The 15,998-nt window shown below is 38.6% G+C and overlaps 2 protein-coding genes across 2 annotated transcripts; both read right to left on the bottom strand.

The window, feature by feature from the left end:
* Positions 1–4,872: 4,872 nt before the first annotated feature.
* Positions 4,873–5,868, bottom strand: LOC106836870 (olfactory receptor 8S1-like). The gene has a single exon (XM_014850106.1). The coding sequence runs from the start codon at positions 5,866–5,868 to the stop codon at positions 4,873–4,875; it is 996 nt and encodes a 331-aa protein (XP_014705592.1).
* Positions 5,869–14,671: 8,803 nt separating this feature from the next.
* Positions 14,672–15,597, bottom strand: LOC106836904 (olfactory receptor 8S1-like). Its single transcript, XM_070495201.1, is given in 2 exon segments — positions 14,672–15,300; positions 15,303–15,597. Coding segments are annotated over 2 exon segments (924 nt in total).
* Between the last annotated feature and the right edge of the window lie 401 nt (positions 15,598–15,998).

The following is a 15,998-nucleotide window of genomic DNA, read 5'->3' as shown; positions in this document are numbered from 1 at the left end:
AAATATATTATTTAGTACCAATATAATATTAAACACTTATTTAGCGCTCATTAAATATATATATCATATACATACACATATATAGATATCGAAGTACATTAAAGTTACTAAATAAAAATAAATTCATGTCCTAGAAGAGTGTGGTGTGGTACCTTAAGGAAATGATTTTAAATTTGCAGATTATCTTCAAAATGAGGTAATAAGACGTTCTTTGTATGCATGAAATAATAAGTTACTTCACCTAAGTGTGTACTCTTCTCAAAATTCTGTTAACATGTTGACTCTCACTATGCTTTTGTGAATTGCAAGACAAGAGATAGTCATGAATACCTAAAGGTTCTTTAATGGTCCTATGTTACCTTCTGCTGAGGCTGTTATAAAATATTGTTATTTTGGATAATAAGGCAGCCAATATTGACTATTTCTAGTACTTAAGCACGTTTGCATGTTGATCAACAAATCATTTTCTGTGCCAACTCATTTGCCTGTTGGCAGAATATAATTAAAACCAAAATCTCCTCCCAAACTGGAAAACCTCCACAAAGGTAGCAGAGAGAGAAAATAATTTTATTTTTGAATTATCCTTAAACCAGGGTGTGATGTGTATCATAGGCAATCTGCTAAGAGATTGTAAAGACAGAAAGAAATTTCACTCTTTTATATAACCAAGCAGATACAACTCATTACACACAGGTTCTCAAGCTAAATGATAACCGGTCATCAAGTAAGGGGACTTGGCAGTACCATTTGTTAACATAGTTCATCCTAGATTCACCTGGTAATTTGGGTGGCCACCTCTGTTTGTTAACTGGCTTTATCTAAAGGGAAAGTAAACTTTTAATATCTTTATGACAGAAGGTGGTTTTGGAGGGAGGTGCATATTTTATTCACTTGTTTCTCTGATGAATTTATTTTAAAAAGATGGCTCCTGGCCCTTGAGAAACACATTTGCTGGTCACAAAGCTGACTTATTTAGCTTTAAAAAAGATTTACATACATTTTAAAAAGACAGAGAAAGAACTTACAGTTACATTTTTCTGGAGTAAATGCTCTAAGAAAAGAGGGAGAGGGGAGAAAAGTCTTTTTCTTTATTTTAAACAGAGAGACTTAAGTCTCATATTTTTAATCTTCTTTGCCCTTACACCTGTCACCCTTCTCCAAGATGAGGCCCCATTTCAGAACTTTTGCTGAATAAGAAGGTGTCTTTTCCATCCAGACCATCTGTAGTGTTCCCTTCATGGCTGCTTAAAAGACTATATAGATTTGCTCTCCTATTTTGCATGTGTAACCCATGGCTTGGAATATGCAAATAAAGAGGAGATGAAGTCACAGTTAGGTAAGATTTTAATATTACTGTATGTCTGGGTGAAATTTGCATCTTAAAGGAAGAAGGTATGTTAAGGTGTACAGGTACCTTTTTCATTTGTGGAACATTATGGATACTTAACAGTAGTCACACAATTGGCATGGCTTTTGCAACATGGGAGGTTGTTACCACTGCCATGCATGATTTTCACAGAAGGAAAGGTTCTAATATCCCTGACATAAGTGAAACACCTTGATTTGAGGAAATAAAGTTCCTAAAAAATGAGGCTGTATGTTCTATTGAGAGCTCAAAGACTTGGTTAACTGTTTAGAGTTAGTAACTACTTCAACATTCCCTAAACCTGTTTACTGCTGAGAGCTATTGGTCAGTAGAAATACAGTCCTATAGGTTTATATGGCTCTAGATTTCACACTAGCTAACAGAGGACAGGTGGTGATCTGAACAAGAAGAGGTGCTCAGTCTATATTCCTGACAAAGCATTAGCCCTCCGTGATAAGGCACATTCAAAAAGAAGTTGACAAGTGAAAGCATATCTAAAACAGAGAGCACACTTACATGGGAGTTTAGGGGAAATATTTTATAAGGATTTGAGGTGATACTGGAAATAAGTTTCATATTTAGCAATAATGCTTTAAAAATGTCATATTATCTGTAACCAAAAAAGGGTGAATTACAAATTCTATAAGTCAAATTTTAAGCACTAGTGCACAACGAAAAAGGAAATCATGTGTACAAGAGATAAGACATATGATGCAGATTCAAATATAAGAAGATGTATATCTAAGAAGGAACACTATTGTAATGTTGCGTGGCTCATATTCATTTTGTAAAGTTATCCTATTCTTGCCTTTAACTAAAGTAATTTCAATGCTTGCCTTTAGGAACTCCAGGCCTTCCAGTCGTTAGTCAAAGAAATCTCAGCAAGATGAAAAGAAGAAGATGGTTCTCAATTCCAGCTTCAGAAAAGCAGATACTAGTCTATGTCAAAGGTGTCCTTGTAAGGCTGCCGAACTTGAGAGATTGCTGCTCTGGTGTGTGAATGCAACTTTTAATCTTGAAAAATGTATGATTTCAATACGTGGGTTTGGTTAGCTGTTTGTTATTTTGGAAATAAAATTTAGAGTGACATTCTGCTTTTGAAAGTTATATGAGTTTTTGATATTCATTTCTTAGGGCAGAACAGAATAATTGGAACTTCTTTCTTCTCTCACATGCTGTAGTTAAAAACAAAGTCCATGAATCTGTTGGACTTACCACTGAGAGGGTTTGAGTTCTGACTCATTTAAATTGAACAGTATCGAGAATCTTAATGGTGTTCATAAGCTTTGACCTAGTAAATTAGGCACTGAGAATAATCCTAAATAGAGAAAAGTTCATGCTCAAATTGTTTAATGCAGTTTTGTTTATCACAGTGAAACTCTGTTCTGTTAGATACAATTTGGAACAACATAAGAAATAACGAAAGAAATTGGTATCATGGTAAAAGGTTGAAAACATGTCTAATATAGTAGATTTTTACATCAAATTTGGGATGAGTGCTTAATGACACTGGATAATAATTGAAAATTAGATTTTTTTAAATTGGAAGTAATGGTAAAATGTTTATGTTATTATCCTTGGTATAATGGTGGTATGTTAATAAATATATCAAAGAATGCAAACAAAAACATTTTCTGTAACAAATTTAGAAGGCTGGAAATGTAATTATTTCTGTTGCTAGTTTATTTAGATGATTGATCTATTTTTAATATTTTCTTATTTAAATATTTATTTACATGTCAGAAAAGCCAATTAGTGTTAATTAGTATAATATGATTCAATAATTATTTATAATTTAAAAGAGTGAAAAATAAAGTGCTAACAAAAGTGAGAGATAAATTGGCCAAAATCTCCCCAAAGAAGCATAACAGGGAAATTTAGATTGAAAATGAAACAAAATGTTGAAATGAGCTGAAATATGTTTATCTTATATGAAAATCTAAAGTTTGATAATTATAGATTTTAAGAAAATGTTTTACAGGAAGAGTCGACAATTGGCAAAAATGGTGTTTGGACAAATATCCTTTAGGTGAAAAGTCAAAGGAGTCCTGCAGAAGGTGGTTTGAGGCACCAGGTGGGCACAGGAACACAGAGGTAGGCTACGTGCAGAAAGAGAAGAAAGACCACAGGGCTTCTCAGAACTCTTAAGGTCCCGGTAATCTCAAAGAAGTTATCACAGGCCTTGTGTGGGAACATGTGTCTGTATTTTGTTTAATTATAAAGTCCAGGGCTAAAATCTTTCTTCATTATCAGTCACAAGCGTTGGTGCAGTGAATTCTTTAGATTCATACTTAGTTCTGCATTTGACAGTTCTTCAGTTATCTCCCTCTCAAGATGGACTCCTTCACTAACACTAACACTATGTACTCTTACGGAATCCTTTCCCCTTCCACAACTCACATCATTACTTCTCTGCTCATCACTCTAGATTTAACCCCTTTATGCTCTATTCTTGTACCAGGAGTGTCACATTTATATGTTTATTTGGTATGGAAGACAGAATTCCAAAGACACCCTTGACCCCCACCCCGGATTCCCATTCTCTGGTTATTCAAACAGAAATCTAGGAACTGCTGCAAAGGGATTTTATAGATTTAATTAAAGTCCTAAGTCGGTTGACCTTAAAACAGGATATTATACAGGTGGGCCTAACGTAATCACAGGAGCCTTTGGAACATGAGAAGTATGTGATATACTATTGCTTTTTTGAAAATGGAGAGGGCCATATAAGAAAAAGTGAAGGGGCCTCTGTAAACACAGAGCAATCCCTAGCCAACTGCCAGCAAGGAAACGGGGATCTCAGACCTAACTGTTTCAAGGAACTGAATTACGCCAACAATCTGAATGAGCTCGGAAGAAGGTTCTTCTCCAGAACCTCTACATAAGAGCCCAACCCAGTCAACACCTTGATTTCAGTCTTGTGAGACCCTAAACAGAGAACCCGATGGAGTCCACCCAAATTTCTGACCTAGAGAACTATAAGGTAATAAATGGGAATTATTTTAATTTGCTAAATTTGTGGTAATCTATTATGGAAGAAATAGAAAACTAGTATACCTAGTAAATTGTGACTTCCATCTATTGACCACATTTATGTATTTTTGCCTGTTTCCAGAGACCTTACTGCCACCCATATCCTTTCCTCCAGCCCATAAAGCCCAACTCCTTGTTTTCCCTTCTTCAGAGACCCAGGATCTTTTATTCCTAGAAAATCTTTTCCCAGGCACATTAATTCAAATAAAAATTTCAGCACACAAAATATTTCATGATCCATCCTAATTTGAGTGATTTTCAAAAATGTGAATCATGAATTGACATGTCATTAACTAAATCTATGAAACTGAGAAGGTTTTCTGACTCATTTTCTCTACCTCTGAATAGGATTGATTCTGAGCCATGGCAAGCAAAATAGCTCCTTGCACTTTTCTTGATAATTTTTAAGAATGGGGAATTGGCAGTGAACATTGCAACACATGACAAAATAGGAAATCAGGGACTTCTTAATGTCAACCATTAGATTTCTTGCTGTGGTTCTGTTCTACGTTTCCTTCATGTTCTCTCTCTTCTGTGCTGAGACCTTGTAAATATTTGAGCATCATTCTTCTCAGAGCTGCTTTCACCTCCTTGTTCTTCAAGCTGTAGATGAGAGGATTCACTAGGGGGGTGATTACACTGTACTGTATGGAGAGGATCAACTCCAGAGGTGAACCTGAGGTTGGCGTGAGATAGCGAAGAATGGCTGAGCCATAGAACAGGATCACTGCAGTGAGGTGGGAGAAGCAAGTGGAGAAGGCCTTGCTTCTGCCTGTGGCAGAGCTGATGCTCAGGATGGTGGACACAATGCAGGCATAAGAGAAGATGATCAGGAGGCAGGTCCCAATGGCGTGGAGGATGACAGAGCAAAGCAGCATTGCAGAGTTGGTGGAGACATCCGAGCAGGAGAGAGGCAAGAGGGAAGGCAGCTCACAGGAGTAGTGGTGGATGGTTTGAACCTCACAGAAGTCCAAATTCAAAGCCAGGAGGATGTTGATGAGTGCATCCAGAAAGGCCACAACCCAAGAGCCCCACACCAACCTCATACATAGTTGTTTAGTCGTCACCTGGCAGTAGAGCAGAGGGTGGCAGATGGCAGCATAGCGGTCATAGGCCATCACAGAGAGCAGGCAGGCCTCAATCCCTGTAGTGGCAAACACAAAGAAGACTTGAGCCAGGCAGCCCTTTACTGAGATGGCTTTCCTCTGAGACAGGAGGTTCTCAAGCATCTTGGGTACAGTGACTGAAGAATAGAAGAGGTCTTGGAAGGAGAGATGGCTCAGGAAGAAATACATGGGTGTGTGGAGGTTAGAATCTGTATGGATCACAAGTATCATCAGCAGGTTCCCCAGCAGAGTCAGGAGGTAAATCATCAGGAACAGAGCAAAGAGCAGAGCCTGGACCTGGGGGTCGGCAGACAGTCCGAGGAGGATGAACTCTGTGATGCTGCTGTGATTTCCTGAGGCCATTTATGGTCACTGATCTTTAGAGAAAAATCAGGAGGAGGACTGAAATGACTTCTTTCCACAGAAGTTGCCAGAAGGCATCACTCTGTTCTTTTTCTTTATATATTCCTTCCTGCCTGGTCTGATCTTTATTTTCATAGCTTTCATATCCTCCTTCAGTCATTCCATTGATTCCTTCTCTTCCCTGGCTTTCTGCTGTGCCGTCTCTGAGCTCTGGATCAGCGTCACCAGACTTTTTTCTAATAAGGCTGATATGGAATGGTATCATTGACCATACAGGCCTACTGGAGAACTACCCTATGACTAAATTATGCCATTTCCTTTAGCCGGGCCCTTGGATTCCACAGCACTCCTCCTCTCCTTTTAGGAACTCCAGCAGACATCCTGGAGAGGCTGATGCAGATCTCTGCTCACCTCCATTACCTGGCCCTTACTCCCCTATTCAAAACCCTCTGATGGTTCGTTAACTGACTAATGATAGCATGTGGTGCTTGTGTAACAGTTTATCTTGTACAAACAACTTTCACATGTTTTTCACTTTGTGTGTGTGTGTGTGTGTGTGTGTGTGTAGGGGATGGTGAGAGAAGAAACTGAACTCATTTCACAGGTGAGAAAATTTAAGCTCAGTCATTATATGACTTGTTTAGATCCCCAAACTGATCAGTTCTGTGAACAGCAAGGATTTGAATCTGCCTCATTTGATTGTAAAACAAGAGCTTTTATACCATACACCTGCTTAGAGAAAAAGCCAAACTCCTAATGTTATATTTCAAAGCATTAATCACCTAAGGTTATCTAGAGGCCCTGATGCTGAGGCCAAATAACTTTGCTTGTTTCTGATCCTCCCTTGAACATTCCTGTTTTCTCTGACTTGGTTCAGGGTGATATATTTTGTGTTCCTATTAATTGATTTCGTCTTATTTACTTTAAAGTTCCCACCTTATTTACTGTTCCATGAGTTCTTTGATCAGTCTTTTCTCTGTTTTCACATAAATCTAGGGAAAATCATTATTAATCTCATTTTTTTCAGTTGATGAAAGTAAAGTTAAATAAGCTAATTCAAGATTCTAGTTCACCTCTTTCTAGTCTAGGGACTTAGAACCTTGTCTTCTTTTCTTTCCTGTCATCAGCACACTATAAGTTTTGTCATCATTTGCATTACCATCTTGCTTTATCATTTAGTGATATGTGTGAGTGTTGCTTCTTGTCTCTACAATGAGATTGCAGTTTCACGGAGGGCAGAAATTGGGCTATTACTTTCTATGCCTACAAACATGCTCTCTCACGCACACTCACTAAATATATAATGAATCCTCAATCAATTATTGTTAAATAAATAAAGACAAAAAGTAAGAAAATTGGACAGATTATGTAGTAAAAACTCCTGGGGATTATCTCCAGACCCAGAAGTTTAACTTCAGAGTCAAGAGCAGAGCATTAGGGGGCCTGAAATGGGGAACGAAAGAGAGGAGGTGAAATGCTTATTTCCTTTTTGCTATAACAGACTGGCAGAGGGTTTATTCATTATGAAATCACCAACACCTACAGATTCTTGCTTCAGAGAGATCACCTCACACTTTGCTTAACCATACATCCATTCATCCACCCATCCAGTAAGTTATTTAATAAACATTTCTGTGTCTCTGTTCCCTGTTATGTACGGTGTTGCACATGTAGTTGAGGACAGTTCTGCATTGTGCTTCTGTTGTACTGTTGTGTGAATGCACCTGCCTGATCAACTATTCTCCATTATCTAGGTGTGATCAATACCCCTAGGCTGTTTTCTCCTCATCAGATGGAACTCTGACCTATGGTTATACGTTTACACTCAGCCTTTCCTGGGGTCCTCATGTCTGCTTTGCTACCTATTAGAATAACTCTGATTTGCCCCTTGAACTCTGAATCTTTCCTGGGATATCCAGCTTCAGTGTCTACCAGACAAATCTTATCTTGGTGTCTCTCACAGGACTTGCAATAAAAGGTAGGATTCTGCTCAGAAGGTAAATTTCCCTGTCCTTGAACTTTCTCTCTATCCTACCCCATCCGTGCCACTTTGCCTATGAAATACTCACATAACTCCCAAACTTTGAGCCCTTATTTAGAACATATATCCAAATCACCTATGAGTTCTGTCCAGTGTGTAATCTGTAGTCTAGGGAGTTGGCCCAAACTAATGAAGATTCAGCAATGAAGAAGCACTACCTGCAAAAGTCAGTTTTATCTCTGAATCTGTAAAATACTTTTGAAGGTAAACAATTTCTTTGGATTTTATACTAACAACATAACACAGTGAAGAAAAACCATTCTTGTCAAGAATGCAAAAATTTTTATGAATTTGGAATTTGATACCCAAGTTAGAGAAATTGGTCCAGTTCTTCCACATTTACTCTATAATGTAGACCTGGCCATAAGAGTCAATTAATTCTTAGCCTGAAAACACTCTAGCATCTTCAGAGGATATTAGAGTAGCTGCTGATTATGGATCCAAAGTGAAAACTTTTATCCAGGAATGTAGCATCACAATCTATCAGCGAGACAGCTACATTACATGACTCTATGACCCATCCCACTCCAGGCCCCAAGCACAGACCTTCTGACTAGTGATGGCATCTTTCAAGAGAGGACAATATCTTTATGTTAATCTTTAAAGAAATGGAGAAATGATAATACCAAAATCTTCTCACTTACCTCCAAGAAGAAACACAGTGAATTCAATTCGGCCCAAAGTTTGAATGAATGGTTCCAGATCTAAAAATGGTCATGGGGTAATTCCTGAGAAGGTAGAGGTAGAAAGAGGAGCCCAAGAGATTCCCATGAGGCTGTTTACTTTACCAATTTTCCTTGAACTCCACACACAACAAGAACAGAAACTTATTCAGCATTCCATGTGTTTTTTCAAAAACCATCTTAACAGAAGTGGAATATAAAGTTGAAATCAAGTATCATCATAAATAATCACCATCTCCCTTTCCACTGAAATTTCAACATTGGAGATTGCTTTTACCAGAGTGAGTGTGTATCTAAAGTAAAATCAAACAATTTTGGTAAGGGTTGCACATTGACACAGTTATCAGGTATCAAGTCCTTAGGTCTAACGAGACCATTAGTCTTTTCCAAGGTGACAAGTAGTTAAGGACCAATAATCAGAATATGAGATTTACTTAGTGGGTGCTTGATACTTGTCCTGGTGTAGTTATTCGGAAAATGTTGAGGTCTTACATGAATTAATGGATAAGTAAGTTAGTTTAGGAGAAGAGGAAGCTGAAATGCTTTAGTACTTATAGAAGGGGTCTGGTGACCAGAATGACTTGTTATAAATAGGTCTCTCACTGTTCTTTACATTAATTATTTCAGCCAGGGTCAGATTGGGAATGAGTAATAATAGCAGAAAAATGAATTCCCTATGCATACAGGATTGAGGACCTGGAAAAAGAGGCATACCTTAGGGCATCAATATTTTCTGCCAAAATTCGTGTCCCTTTTCCCAATGATTGACAATATTCAGTGAGTAAACACTGACCTCCTCATTAGATAATCAGATAACTTGAGTGCAAAAGTCCACTGGAACATAATAAGAAATACAGACACAGTTTAGGGAGTCCCAAGATGCAAAGCTTTAGTCTCTAGTATGTGGAAAGTGAAGTGAGAAAGTGAGAAGAGGTGCCTCAGAGATCCAGAGAGAGAAGGACTGACAGAAAGATGTTAATAAACTGTAAAGTGACTGGAAAGGATTTGGGAAACACTTTCAAAAACGTCATAGAAAATATTACCGTGCTCTTGTATTTTTCTAGTACAGAAGATATTTTGTAGCACTGGACTTTTTCAAGATAGAAGAATTTATCTGGGGTCATAAGACCCAATACTTCAATGAAATAACTAGGAAAAACAGCAACTTTTACTTTTCCAGTTGGGAGTCACAGTGAGGGCAGGAAGACAGAATGTCCTAGATCTAGATTGTCCTGAAGTCTTGGTCATCCATGTCTCCATTAGTCACAGTGAAAAGATCCTCAAATCCTCAATAAGTGGAATTTGGTGAGAGACTTCTCTCAGATGGTCTCAGGCCCAGCTGCACGTATTTCCTCATTTAGTTTCCTCTGCGACTGTAAATACTGTGCTAAGCTAACAGGCAAGAGACTGGACCTTAGCTCTAACCTCTCCAAAAACCAGGTAGAGTTCATGCAGTTAGTTTACCAGCTGAGTAGGCCTGAGAGCTCAGGAGAAAGATGGACCAATGCCGTTTATTCCCTAGAGTTAGAGCCTGAAGCCGAAATTACATGAGTTAATTAGGAAAGTTGCACTTTGTTAGAACCCCAGGAGATTACCTCAGATGTTGGCTTCAGAACTTGACTTTGAAATCTTACTGGAAATCCTTGGATGAGGACTCCTGGGTGTCTTGTGTTTTCTTTTCCTTCCTCTCTCCATTCCCTCTTTCTTTCTTTTTCTTTTTCAGTGAAGGAGACTGGCCCTGAGCTAACATCAGTGCCAAACTTCCCCTATTTTTCATATGTGGGATGCCACCGCAGCAGGAGTTGATGAGTGGTGTGTACGTCCCTGCCCAGACTTTGTTTTTGATGATGTTGGCAGTTCTGAGGAGTACTGGTCAGATATTTTGTATAATTTCCCTCAATTTGGTTTTATCGCTGTTTTTCTCATGGTTAGATTAGGGTCATGGGTTTTTGGGATGAGGACCACAGAGGTAAAATGCCATTGTCATCACATCATATCGAGAATATATACATCATATCAAGAGTATACACATCACAGCATATCGAGAGTATATACTATACAAGAGTCTATACAGACTTACCACTGTTGATATTAAGATTGGTCATTTGGCTTAGGGAGCACTTGTCAGTTTTCTTCACTTTTTCTCCCCTTTCCATACTGTACTCTTTAGAAGGGAGCCGCTATGTACATTTAAGGAGTGAGCAGTTATGCTCCACATCATTGAGAGTGCAGTTTCTACATAAATTATTTGAAATCCTTCTGAAATGGACATTTGTCTTTTCTCCTCCATTTAATTATTCAATTATTTACTTATATTTGTATGGATGTATGGGTATTTATTTTATACTTTTGCTTATAGTCTAATACTACTTTATTTATTTTGTTCCTCAGATTTTTCCGTTCTTAGTCATTGGGAGCCCTTCCATTTGGCTCTTGTGTCCTTTTAACATGCCCCCATCACTGTGGGGTTATTTTGGGAGTACCTCCTTACTTTATGTAGCCACAAGATGCTTCAGGCTCATATTGTATTTTCTGGGCTACAGCCTTAGAATCAGTCTATTCTCTGTGTAGCTCTGGTTCCTTCTGTTGGAGAATGGTATTAGAAATCAGGCTGTGGGCATTGAGTGTGCTCCTTGTTACTGGGGTGTTGTCACTGTTAGGCCCTCTCAGCTGACAGAGCAAGGAAATACATGTGTGTACTAAGCTGTGTTTAAGCAGAGATCTGCAAATATTTCTACATGTATGCAAGGAGGAGAATATTTTTATTTTTACCTTCTTGGATTTCAACGAAAGAGCCACAGACAACACTTTAGGATTATGAGTGATACTGACTTTTTATGGTTTTCAAAATTTTTCATATTTTCCAAAGTAAAAGTGCATTGTTTTATAATTGGAGAAACAATAATGTTAAATACTTTTAAAGAATTGACAAATTAGAAGAAAACAGAATTATTTATCAAAATTGTAGAGGAGTATTTGTCATGTAGACATAAATTGTATAAAATTCCATCTATCATGCCTGGTTCATAGTAACAGACCAGTAAATGGCTAAGAACAAGACAATGATAAAATATATGAATAAGAAGAGTTATCAATTTAAAAATCTATCATCTTTTTTTCCCATTGATACCTAAGGAAAGAGAGCAACCACATGTTTCTAGTGATTTTACTCTCCTTACAGTCTCATCCTCTTTTCTCACCCCTCATTGATCTTGGAGATGCAGGTATGTGTGGGAGCATCTCTATTTTAGGTTAGCTCTGAGTTATCAAGGTGAATCACCCAACAACGGGAGAATGGAGTCTCCTTATTGAGTAGCGGAGGTGAAATGGCATAGGCACCTGGGTAGGCTTTGAGATTTCTTGAGGTAAGAATATGAACATTGTTTTTGAAGACACTCAAGAGGTTTTGGCCTGACACTTGTGCATATCCTGTACTTTTGAGAGAAGCTTCCTTGTGACACCAGTAGATTGTTTATAACACCCTGAGTTCTGGAGGGGAATATGAAGGATCTCTGTGAGGAAGTTTGTTGTTAGTGGCATGTTCTATTTGAGAGTCATCTGGAATCTACTTAGTGCAGAGTACTTGAGGAAGGAGGAAAATAATCCCTCAAAGATATTTAAATTTCAAAAAGAAATGATTAACATAAATGGTTAAATGTAGGGAAATCAAAATTACACTAATATAATAAAATTGGTGTTTATTTTGTGGGGTTAAGAAAACGTGAAATACTTGGCAGTGATATCGTTTGATATGGGGAAAATTCTGTTGATAAATGCATGTTATTAGCAATATTTTAGTTGTTAGGCTAAGTTGTGGGGTCATGGAGGACTTATAATACCATTAAAAAAAGAAAAAAAATAGTAAAATAAACAAATAAAGCAAAAGGCATAAATGTATGGACCAATGGTTATGCATTATGAACAAAGGATTATGATTATTTAAATTCTGTGATGTGAGGCCTTAAAAGGCAGAAAAGAAAGAAAAGAAGGAAGCAAAGCAGGAAGGAAGGAAAGAAGAAAGGAAGGAAGGAAGGGAGGAAGGAAGGAAGAAAACAAGGAAGGAAAGAGGGTAGGAAGAAAAGAAGGAAAGAAGGAGGAAAGAAGAAAGAAATGAAGGGAAAAACTCTAACCTCAAATATTTTTGGAAATACTGCATGATGGATAAAATAGATCAATATTAGAAATGCTAAAAATATTTTGCAACATATATTTCATGTTTTCATTCTCATTATGAGAAATGAGGACAGAAATTGAGCAGATGCTAACATGCTTCATAAATCCATGTAGTATGAAGATGTATGGAAAAGAGAAATAGTAAAAATAAGACAAAAATCTTTAAAATGTATAATTTTGGTGAATCACACATTAAGGATTGAATATTTGACAAAAATTTCCTCAAATAACTGCATTAAACAGGAAAGGAAAATTGAAAAGGAAAATTAAAAATCCCTTGAATCATCAAGGAAGGTAATATAGGAAGATAGACATGCAATATGGCATAATTGTAGGAAAGGCCTGAAACAGGTCTATCTTATATGAAATTTTGAAGCTAGATAAATGCAGCTTTTTCAAAGAATGTCTCACTAAGTTATAGATAAATTTTTTTCAAGCCAAATCTCCCTTAGAGAAAAGGATTAGGTGAATTTGGAGCATCTCCCAAATCTGGGAGAGGTCTGAAGAGGTCATTGCCCAGGTGGGGACAGAGAAACCATGAGATGAGAGGGGTACAAAAAGGGAAGGAGGAGGCCATCAGAGTAAGTCTGTTCTTTGAGTTTCCTTGAAAATTTCCTAGGATTCCAGAGTTTGAAGGAAGAACCACTGGCCCCTTTTAGGCCATAATTTGCCTGACCATATAATTAGAGGAATTCTTTCTTCCCTTAAAGTCCTTCTGTGTTCACTGGTGCAAGGGATCCCTCAGGCCTCTTGAGGCACCAATGCATGTAGAGACCAGGGTTTCCAATGCCTGTCCTTCCAAGAGTGTCCCTCTTCCTCATTCTTCTGACTATTATTGAAGTCTTCTCTTTTAATTTCTCCTTATTCCTCCCATTCTCCTTTCTATCCCATCTTCTCTCACTTGGTTTTAACTTGTCTAATTTCCTTTTTTTTGGGTTTGTTTGTTTTTGCCTGAGGATGGGCATGTTTACATGATTATCTAGTACAGTAGTTAGTTTTCTGTTGGCTTCAGCCCCATGCTGGTCCTATGTACTTGGCTTTACATCACCTGGACTAGACACCTGCAGAGGATATCTTCCATATTCCCATGCTGATGCCTTCTGGTTAGGTTCAGCAAATGGGAAGTGTAAGTGGAAACTAAAAGAAACAGCTAATCTGGTTCTGGTGGAGGCAAGGCAGGATCCCTTTAACAGTCCCAGCATCAGCTGCAATTTTCCTGTCGATGACCTGTCATCTACTGCGCACCTCCACAGCAGACTCAGCAATGGTGCCTCCAGTGACACAGCAGGTCTGATAGCCACCCTAGAAGAACTGGGTTCTCTCCCCTTTGCCACCAGGTGAAGGTACCAAGAGAGGCATGGAGTATGGAAAGTGTCTGTGAATCTGGCTTTGCCCTAGTAAGACACTATCTCTCCCAGCAATTTTTAGCTCCTTCTATCTTTTCTACAAGTCCCTCTCCAGTCCAAGCTTATCCCCAACTGTCCTCTCAACTCTGAGTCTGAAGTTTATGTCTCTTTATTATCAGTGGCCTTGGCTATTTTATTTCTAGCAAAGCTTCCTCTCTAGATCTCAGATCCTGATAAGAATTCAGGTTCTAGACAATTTTCTCAGCGCTAATCTCGATGGGAATATTTCACAAATAAGAGGGAGAATAAGTCTGTATTAAATTATTCAATCTCCTGGACTAAAATAATTATGTGACCCATTGTTTTGTCCCTGAACAAATTAACCATGAGCCAAAGCAAGTAAGTAGCTCTTGGCTTTTCTCAAGCATTTCAAAGGAAACAGGTGCTTACAAGATAGTTTATCATATCTGTTATGAACTAAGAAAAATTTCCCTGTCTATTATTCAACCATCTAATAAAATTCTTCCCCAATTTTTCAGTCATCTTCTACCTGTCATCTGCTATCTGAGATGCTGTAATCCTCTTTGCAACATTCTTCTCAGAGCTGCTTTTACTTCCTTGCTCTTCAAGCTGTAGACAAGGGGATTTATTAGGGGAGTGACCACAGTGTACTGCATGGAAAAAATCAACTTCAGTGGGGAACTTAAGGTTGGCATGAGATAGAGAAGAAAAGCAGATCTGTAGAAGAAGCTCACTGCAGTGAGGTGGGAGGAGCAGGTGGAGAAGGCCTTGCTTCTGTTTATGGTGGAGCTGATGCTCAGGATGGTGGAGACAATGCGGGCATATGAGACCAGGAGTAAGGTTCCAGAGGCATGCACAGTGGCAGAGCACACCAGGACAGCAAAGTTGGTGGAGATATCAGAGCAAGATAGAGAGAATAGAGATGGCAGCTCACAGCTGAAGTGAGGCAGGATATGAGCCTCACAAAACTCCAAATTCCAAGCCATGAGGGTGTTAATGAGAGCATCCAGAGAGCCCAGTCCCCAGGAGATCCATACCAGACCCCCACACGAGTGCTGACTCATCACTTGGCCATAGAGCAGTTGGTAGCAGATGGCAGTGTAGTGGTCATAGGCCATGGCAGAGAGGACAAAGGCTTCAGTCCCTGCAACTGAAAACACAAAAAAGCCTGAGCAAGGGAGCCTTCTACTGAGATTTAGTTCTTCTGAGACAGGAGATTCTCCAGCTTCTTGGGCACAATGACTGAAGTTAAACAAAGATCCAGGAAAGAGAGGTGACTGAGGAAGAAGTACATGGATGAGTGGAGGTGAGAATCAATTCTGATCACCATCATCATCAGATTCCCCATGATGGTCAGGAGATAAATCCCGAAGAAAAGCACAAAGAGCATAACCTGGATGTGGGGGTCGGCAGACAGTCCAAAGAGGATGAATTCCCTGATGTTACTGTGCTTTCCTAAGCGCATGATAGAAGATGTCCCACTGGAGTGAAAGCAGAAAGAAGTGTGAACTATTCACCTGGTCTTCACGCCACCTCAGAATTTCTATTCCATTCCATGAATACATATGTCTCTTTTCAGCCTGCTCACCCTACATGGATCTTACAATCCTTTTACATAGATTTTTAAAAAAATCTACCCTCCCTTCCTCCCCAGAAGTCTTCCCTCACTTGATTGTCAACCGCACAGCATCTGAACTCTGAATCAGTCTCTGTGCTCTTTCCACATGTGGCTCTTCTGAAGCAAATAGCTCTGGAGAAGTTTATTTAGTTTTTCAGTCTAGTCTGTGACTAATTGGTTTCATCTCCTTGAAATGTCCCTTGCTTTTATCCTGTAACACTACTGGTCAGATTATGTCTATTATACTT

Source organism: Equus asinus, chromosome 22, assembly GCF_041296235.1.
Source record: "Equus asinus isolate D_3611 breed Donkey chromosome 22, EquAss-T2T_v2, whole genome shotgun sequence".
NCBI classification, from domain to species: domain Eukaryota; kingdom Metazoa; phylum Chordata; class Mammalia; order Perissodactyla; family Equidae; genus Equus; species Equus asinus.
The sequence above is the reverse complement of the archived record's forward strand: the minus strand, read 5'-3'. Positions and strand labels throughout refer to the sequence as shown.

What these genes read in the sequence shown, in the direction of transcription:
- LOC106836870 (XM_014850106.1), bottom strand. Translation starts at nt 5,868, where the DNA reads ATGGCCTCAGGAAATCACAGCAGCATCACAGAGTTCATCCTCCTCGGA.